This window comes from Urocampus carinirostris, chromosome 12 (genome assembly GCF_059441175.1).
Source record: "Urocampus carinirostris isolate Australia breed hairy pipefish chromosome 12, RoL_Ucar_1.0, whole genome shotgun sequence".
Classification (NCBI taxonomy): Eukaryota; Metazoa; Chordata; class Actinopteri; order Syngnathiformes; family Syngnathidae; genus Urocampus; species Urocampus carinirostris.
In genome coordinates, this window is record NC_142360.1 from 32,154,294 (window position 1) to 32,163,299 (window position 9,006).

Here is a 9,006-nt window from a genome sequence, read left to right on the forward strand (position 1 = left end):
ATTGTACATGTGTTTTGTTATATCATATATATTGTTAATGAAAATGTTGTTGTGAGATACTTAGTTGCTCGACATGAGTGAGGTTTATTATAAAAAAAAAGTTCAAAAATTAAGTATCTTGGACGTTCACTGTAGAAGGAAAATATACATGCAAATATAATTAAGTAGATTAATACATTTTCTTATTCAAATTATGTATTCATTTTCTGCAGTAAATTATTGTTGGTAATTTACTGATTAAAGGAATAACGACAAAACTGTCTTTTTTCATTTTGTTCTTCTATAGTTCCTTTTTTTCTTAACATCTTTACATAACATAATAATTCGTAATATAATGCATCAAAGTAAGTGGGCTCTCTTTAATGAGTTGAGCCGAAAAAGCCGGTTCTCTAGAAAGAGACTGACTTCCTTTCACTACACAACTAACACATGATATCTGAGGCAGCAGACGCATGCACACAGTAGCATCAAACCACTTGCTTCGCTTGCAACGAAAAAAATAAAACTATACCGAGATAGAGGATACCGCGGCAAACTCCTTTGACTTGATTGATTTGCCGTTTCGTGATGGTACCCATAATTGACACATTTTCTTGTACGTCGTGCACGTCTTAAAATACATAATAAACGTACTTTGTACGGCAAAAAAAGGTTGACAGGAAAGAAATTTGTCCCGCTTTCTGAAAAGTTTAAACACTACCGCTGAATGCAAACAAATGGAAGACTTCTCAAGGACACGTCATTTTTATGATGTGATTGCCATTTCAAACGATCCAATCAATGAGCTGCAGACATATTTAGACCCTCCCCTTTTTTTGTCTTCGTCATATTATTTAGACCAATCATGGCGACCGCTTTCTTCTCCATGCGGCAGTAAAACATGCGAGCAACTTCCTCTGGAGTTCTCGGACACCGTATGTTTGTGACATCCGATTATACGACAAAACAAAAATGAAAAATGAAGCTGCAAGTGTCAGGCTCTAGTGTTCCGCTAAAGGGCTGAATAGAAGAACGAAGGCTGTCAGGGAGCCATAAAACCCCCAAACACGAAGGATGCCTTTCGGGGTCGTTGTTGGTAATGGACGGGCTGCTCGGAGCTTCCTTTTACCGCTCGCCGTTTCGGTCTTTTTCCTGTTGCTGGTCGGTGTTTCGGCAATACCCGAGGAAGCAAACGCCGTCAAGGAGCAGGCTCCCATTGAGGTAAATCGTGACATGAAATTAATGTTTAGCTATAGTGAATAAATCTGGTTTTAACGACCTTATTTATCTTAGCATCATAGCTCATTTGCTACATGCTAACAGGGACGTGTCAGTGCAGAGTCTGCGAGATAGCCAAAATAAGATTGCCCATTATTTCCTTTTGATGGAATGATCACACACATATTTAAATATAAAAGTAGTTTTCTAATGGTAAACGTTTAATTCTTCTTATTATGACCACTGGCTTTTACCGTTTAATTGTCCCACGACCCAACATTAAACACATCTCCATAATATACAGTAAACCCCGCGGTACGACATTAATCCGTTCTGTCGTAGAATGAGGTCAAGTCGAGTCAAATTTATTTATAAAGCCCTTAATCACAAAAATGTCTCAAAGGACTGCACAGGATTACAATTGCACAATTACCTGATCTTAAACCAGCATGCGGGCAAGGAACAACTCAAAACCTCAGTGTGAGGAAAGGAAGAGAAACCTTGAGAAAGGACCTCACATGTGGTAATCCCCCTTCCAGGATTGACCAGGGTAAATCACAATTAGCATTACTGTACACAGAATAGTAAACAATAGGTAAAATGTTGAAGATGTTAGGAAAGTGCAGGACAGCAACGACACCCCCAGCCTGTAAACTCGTCCAGAAAGTCTCTGACGGCCACACGCAGCTTCCCATCTCTGCCAGCTGGTAAATGCAGGGGTTGACATGCTTCAGGTCAGACGCTGGTCCGCTGACTTATCTCAAATCGTCCTTCTCCCTCGTATCAGCCAGGCAGGCAATCGGAAAAAGACAGGACAATACAGAATATGAGGTGGGCATTAATCATAAGCTTTGGAATAGAGGTGTGTCTTAAGCCTCGATTTAAAAACTTCCGTTGAGGTTGCAGATCTTATCTCCGGAGGCAGGGCATTCCATAACACCGGGGCCCGGAAGGAAAACGCTCTCGTGCCTGCAGACTTCTTGGCTCTCAGAGTCACAAGTAGACCGGCATTTTCCGAGCGCAGACTCCGTGCAGGAACATAGGGGGAAATCAAATCAGAGAGATAAGAGGGTGCAAGCCCATGCAAACATTTATGTGTTAATAAGAGAACCTTAAAGTCACATCTAAAGTGGACTGGGAGCCAGTGCAAGTTGGCCAATACAGGTGTAATATGCTCAAACTGTTTGGTCTTAGTCAAAAGTCTAGCTGCCGCATTCTGAACCAACTTCAAACTTTTAATGCTAGACATTGGGAGACCAGAAAGCAATGAGGCGATTAAAACCAATGGTGATTAGCTTTCTTCACCGCTTTACCTCAAATAAAACTTTTATTAAAAAAAAATAGTAACTGATGTGTGCTACTCGTGTGCATTTGATTAAAAAACATTTAAAATATATATGTAAACGACAATGGCGTTTTTTTTGAGGGCATGTGCGGTTTGACGCGTCCCTAAACAGTTGAAAGTAGGCATGGTGAACAGAGAAAGTATTCTATCTCCTTTTATCTCACTTTTAGCAATGCTATTCCAGGACTTGCAACAAATTACAAAGCAGTTAAGGAGGATGAGGGGTGGAGAGCGATTTCCTGCTCGTCCCTGGGGGTTTTCTGTTAGATTAGCCTAAATATAGTAAAAATAACAAAAGGCCTGTTTCAAATAAAGCACAAACACCAACTCAAACCCCCCAAAAGATGAAATAAAGAAGAGTTTCTTTGAGCGTGTCTAAAATGCACCTACTAATGAATGAGCTTACTGAGCCTGCGGTCATGACTCTTAAGTCAGGAGATTGCAGCAGAGATGATCAAAGTTTGAAAATCCAGACAGCATATTTAACCTTTGGCGTGATGTGACTTAAGCTGGTGGAGTGGTGTAGCGGATGGGTGCCACCAAAGGTGAAAACTTCCACCTCGGACTTAAAATGAAACAGATTCTTGCGAGGATTGTCATTCCCTTATAAGATTTTTTTTGCTTTTATCATCTCTTTGTTTTAACTATGGTCCAAAATGTTGATGCAACTTGGCGACTTTGTAAGGTAGGGACACTGTTTTTGGCGGGTCTTTAGTTATACCATTCATTACAAAACCCTGCATATTAGTGGGGGGTGATATTGTTAAAAAAACATTCTGAGAGTTCTGACTACATGTGTGGTCTTTGAACGCACCTGGAGTCTCCTGCAGAACACTTTATTTTTTTTTATAAATGTTTATTTCTGCTATAAGGCAGTTTAAAAATTGAAAAACACAACTCTGTGACAAGCAGCTGTCTTTGAATTACAGCTTTCCAAATGGGACTGGCATTCATTTTTCTTTTATTCAAATGTTAGGCACCATTTTTCACACATTATTTCTCTACAGAAAAAGCCCACAGTGAGTCCTTTGGTGTTGGTAGCCAAGGAGGATGATCCCAGCACAGGAAATTTGGGCTTCATTCATGCCTTTGTGGCCTCCATTTCTGTCATCATCGTGTCGGAGCTGGGTGACAAGACTTTCTTCATCGCTGCCATCATGGCCATGCGGTACAATCGACTCACCGTGCTGGCTGGTGCCATGCTGGCGCTTGGGCTCATGACATGTCTGTCAGGTGAGTTTGGTTTTAGAACCTCTAACTGGGGTTTTCACGTTGTCTCCTGTTACTGCTGCATCGCTTTTTCTGCCGCATCGTTTTTCTTCAGACTGTATTTACTGTAAATTCCGGACAACACTGTGGCTTAAAATTATTTTATTTATCTTTGCGCAGTGGCACAGAGGAAAACTAAGAGCTGCTTTTTTTCCTCAACGTAACCATTTTAGATTTAAAACACAACAGTTACATCTGCAAACATTTATGACACCAGAAATAACGTCTGCCCAGACGCCCGGGGCGTGCATCTTTTATGTCGGGCGTACAACTTACAAAACATCTCTGCCTGCGTGGCTGACAATTTTTTTCAAGAAAAAAATAAATAAAGCCGAAAGCTTTTTTTTCCACATCAAACGCTTGTTTAATTCCTTCGAAATCTTGGTCCGGTTTGGAAATTTCGAATTTTCAGTTCATATGGCAATTTGCATACTTGGCAGCCGATCAGAAGCCTGCACCGAAACACTTTGTACATTCGGTACTTACTGATGGCAGATGGAAAACAGAGATGTCATATACATGCAACGAATGTTATGAGTAGATTTATAATAAATTTAATTTTAAAGTGTTGCTCTGTTACATATTCTGATTATCAATCCTTAATACAATGGGTTTTTTGTGGTGAGTTGTCATATTGTGTTTCAAGTTGTGAAAAATGGGGCAGGCAAGTTTATGGCTGGGCAGGCAACTTTTCAGAGTTGTCTGCCCTGGTGTCCGGTAACTTTTTGTCATGAGTTTCAGACACTGATGACACCCTTCGAGAGGAATTAGTCTGTTTCTGTCAACATTATTTATGTATTGCATAATAGGAGCAAATAGGGGGGGTTGACAGTTCTGTACTTTATCTGGTATTGCGAATGTATTTACGAAGTTTTAACTTTTTTTCACCCACAAACCGTCGTCAATTATTCATCTGAATTGAAGAGTGGTGGAAGTTAATTATAAAGAATGCTACACTTATTTTTCCCCATCAGCACCATTTTTATCTTACTGGAGTTTCCTTTAATCCTTGAGTAACTATGGCACAAGAATAAATTTCGGTCCGCCGCAGCGGCAACCACCTATGACAACAGCACAATAACCCCGTCTGAGTTGCTATCCAGGGCTATTCGATAGTATGGTTGCCCTGCCGCTGTCGTCTGAAATATAGGGCTCACTTTTCAAGAGACACAGCCTTTTCTTTGCGCAGTTGTAAATATGTGCTAGTCTTTGTAATCGCCAACTTGAATGGTCACACGGTCTAGAATCTCATGCTGTAAACAACTTCAATTACAAATACGCAGCTAAAAATCGCGTCAGGTTTGCGGGGGCACGGCGCCATTAGCGTTGTGCAGCCAAACACGTCGGGCCGACGTAGTCTGCGCCAAATTTCCCTCGCGGTTTGTGCGCATAGAGGTAAAAACGTAAGAAATCGACGTGAATGAGTTCATTTTATGGCTGTTAAAGCATGCAGTTTCAAATCCTGTGCAGCTCGTTTGAAGAAAAAAATTGAGTTTCGTTCTTAAATTCGAGCATGCGGCATTTAATAAGGTCTGCTCTGTCGTCTGGAGTTTACAGTAACATGTATTGGTTTTAAATTTGTACTGTATGATGAAACTGCTGAATGAGTATTTTTTTCCCCTCTCGTCCGCCACAGTCCTCTTCGGCTTTGCCACGACAATAATCCCAAGAATTTACACTTATTACGTGTCCACGGGCCTATTCGCTATCTTTGGCATACGCATGCTGCGCGAGGGACTGAAAATGAGTCCCGATGAAGGACAGGAGGAGCTGGAAGAGGTGCAGGCTGAGATCAAGAAAAAAGATGAAGAGGTATGATTCCAACAATTTTTATGACTTTACAACATGGTGTATTAAAATCTCATTTGTCTCAACAGTCTGAGATTTAGTCCATAAAAAGGAAAGGCCATGTCATATTTTTATTCCGCGCAGCTGCAACGTTCCAAAATGACCAACGGGGCCCTGGATGTGGAGGCGGGGTCTGGTTCTGCTTTGCCGGCTCCATCGTCCAGGTGGCACCGGATCATCTCACCCATCTTCATCCAAGCGCTCACCCTCACATTCCTCGCCGAGTGGGGCGACCGCTCCCAGCTCACCACCATCATCCTGGCTGCTCGCGAGGTACAATAGTTGGGCCTGTCTTAAAGGGACATTGTGTATTATTTAGTGCCTCCTAGTGGTATTAAAAATTATGACAGTGAATTTCTAATTGTGTCGACGTGTACATTCGCAATGATCGCAGCAATGTATTGAGGCTAGGACCTTAGCTCGGCCTTTTGGCTGAGAGTAAGTGTCCCGGTTCCTTGGCTTTGTAGCGTATTATGAACTGACCGATAATGGATAATTAATAAAGAAAATGGAACAATAACCCTTAAAAAATACCCCCCCACACTTCCTTAAAAAAACAACATTCATCTGAATGATAAGAAAATATACATAGATTATCATGCCATTTTGCAGATGTAATTCGAGAATGGTGCAGGTTTTGAGTCTCCATAGTTTGTAAAATTATTTTTCAGTTGCACTTACTATGGCAAAACATGTTGGTCAAATATTACGCGGCGTCCCTTTTAAATAAAAAGTTTAACACAAAAATTTTGATGGGACAACCATCAAACTCATGTTTAATCGGGGGGAAAACTGACAATTTTTTTTGATAACCAATATTTTATCAATTCTGCAAGTCCTCAGAATTTTTGATTTTCAACTGTATTTAGCATTTTTCTTTTGTCCGTCATCATGGACCTATAATTAATTTCATGTTTACCAATATGACTGACTCCCCACAAACTGGTCATAATTTGTTTTCTCTTTTTTTTTTTTTTTCAATAGTGAGAAAAAAACGAGCTGTGCTTGTTGAATCAAACTTTACACTCAGTTGAAAAGATAAAAGAAAGGAGCATGTCTTTTGAACCTTGATCTTTCTTTTATAATGCCGAACTAGATACATGCAAAGTGTGCAAATTATATTTGCATTGGCTTCATTTGCTCAAACGGGACCACACCCTTAAAACAGGGTTGGTGAAAGTAGTTGTAACTGTAAATCCTTGTGATATTTTGATTAACAACAAACACTCTTACTTAACGCAAATCCAGGATCCATTTGGTGTGGCTGTAGGCGGCACACTGGGACACTGCCTGTGCACAGGGCTGGCTGTTATCGGCGGCCGGATGATCGCCCAGAAAATCTCCGTCAGAACAGGTAAGAAATACAGTTATCACAGTTAATAGTGACCGCAAAACTGTGAACCAGCAATGACTTAGGCACAAAGTAGGGAGGGATTACTGAAAATCTAATTTCGAACACATCAGTCTCCCATTTTGCCTGGCAGTCACCTTGTTCAGCATTTGATCCCCATTGTCTTTCAGTCACAATCATCGGTGGGATCGTCTTCCTGGCTTTCGCCTTCTCCGCCCTTTTCATTAAGCCCGACGCCGGACCATGAGAGTGCTGCCGAAGGACGCTCGAGTGTACATATTGTATCCGGTAGTTGCTGTAGAGATTTTAATGTGTTGACTGTGTGACAGAAATCTCGTGTCCCACGCTGCACCCGTCCAGCCCCAAGGCATTCTGGGAGATGCAGTCTGGAGGAAACGGACCTTCCTGAACTTGATGACAAGCTGATGTTTCATTGCAGAATTTATGTGCGTTTTTTTTTTTTAATGCGTTACTCAACATGTTGCACATCAGTAGCTTCCTTGATGAGCTTTTAACTCAAGAATAATGACAGGGTTTTTTTCTATGCTGTAACAAGGCACAAGTCATTTTATGGTTGCTGTCACTCCACTATGATTTTTTTCCCCTTTTTGCTTTATTTATTTGGTATCGTGTTACTATCAAGAAGTGTTGAAGAGGCAGCAGCTGGGAAATATTTTTGTAAAAGTTCGACAAGTGAACTATGAAATAAGTAACACGTCGCAATAAATGATTGGAACATTTGAGCGTAGGCCTTTTAAAGTTTATTTGCTCAATTAAAAAGTGTTTCTGTACGATGCAAGCAAATTTCTTTTTTTTTTTTTTTTTTTTTTAAATCACCCTGACTAAAATTTTTTTTTTTTTTTTTTCGTAATATATGCTAAGGGGATTACCTTGTAACACTTCAGCAGTTTTTATATTAAAAAGGATAAATCCCTCATTAGTGAAGTTTTTTTAGTTATTTATGAGGTTCTTTAGGTTGGTTATTCAGAAAGGTTTTTCTATGTAATGTGATTGGATTTGTTTCATTTTGTTGAATAATGCATCTTAAATACCCACATTTTTTAAAATAACAAGTGCTCTCGCTTGGTTTAAAATTAAGATATGTTTTTCTTTTTGTGTTTGTGTGGATGAACTAATAATGGTACCAAAGGTAACTTTAGTGGATTATTATTATAGTAGACTATTATTATAGTGGTTAAGTCCATTTAACCCTTCTTTCAATATTTTTTCTGATAATAACAAGTGTTATTTGAGAAATGCATATCAAACTGGGTACCCTTTACGCTCCTTAGCAATTAAAAGTAGCTCCACTTGATAAAGGTTAGAGACCCCTGGTATAGAGTACGTGGTCAGAAATCTGTCAACAAGGTTTTTAAATGAGCAACATAAAGGTGATACATTTATTTATTACTACTAATTCTATCCACATACTGTTATCGGTTCATGGATTCTTAACAGGTCATTGGGGCACCAAAGGAGGATGCAACTCTGGAAAGCTTTCTCCACTGTTGACGGTCCCTGGCCTGTTCTTGGGTAGTGGCAAAATTCGCACTACAATAATGTTGGCCCAATTTTTCGGTTGCCCTCTCCACCTGCCCCTTAAACTGTGCCCAGGAGAATTATCTTGGTCAGTCCTGATGATCTTGTGACGTGACCATACTACTGAAGTTACCGTCTGTATGTAAATGTACTTGTCCCTTTTCGGTTCTTATCTGGATTTTTGGGGGGTCTTTTTCTTTTCATGCATGCTGCAACACACATCAAAATGTTAAATAAGCCTAAAAGTAAAAAAAAGCTGACGTTTTTATGCCAAGGATTAAAGGAGGCCCTTCCCATAAATAACATAAGACGCTTCTTTTCTTCCCTCTAGTTTCTCTGATAATCTGTCACTGTGGCTCAATTTCCTCTTTGATTTTCTCAAATTCTTTCTCCATTCTGACAATGTTGTCCGTAAATCTAAGCAAATCTTTTTTTAATGGTGTTTTTTTCCCCAGAC

General features: G+C 40.0%; 1 protein-coding gene across 1 annotated transcript; it reads left to right on the top strand.

The window, feature by feature from the left end:
* Positions 1-852: 852 nt before the first annotated feature.
* tmem165 (transmembrane protein 165) lies at positions 853-7,758 on the top strand. Its single transcript, XM_088350420.1, has 6 exons — positions 853-1,200; positions 3,550-3,775; positions 5,448-5,623; positions 5,744-5,932; positions 6,908-7,013; positions 7,181-7,758. Exons 1-6 carry the CDS (start codon positions 1,054-1,056, stop codon positions 7,255-7,257), a joined length of 921 nt encoding a protein of 306 aa, XP_088206546.1. The 5' UTR covers positions 853-1,053; the 3' UTR covers positions 7,258-7,758.
* The last annotated feature ends 1,248 nt before the right edge of the window (positions 7,759-9,006 follow it).

Bases quoted from the DNA above. Each gene is read 5' to 3' on its own strand.
- tmem165 (XM_088350420.1), top strand. From the start codon at position 1,054: ATGCCTTTCGGGGTCGTTGTTGGTAATGGACGGGCTGCTCGGAGCTTC. The intron at 5,624-5,743 runs GTATGATTCCAA...TATTCCGCGCAG, and splicing joins TCAAGAAAAAAGATGAAGAG to CTGCAACGTTCCAAAATGAC. The intron at 5,933-6,907 runs GTACAATAGTTG...ACGCAAATCCAG, and splicing joins TCATCCTGGCTGCTCGCGAG to GATCCATTTGGTGTGGCTGT.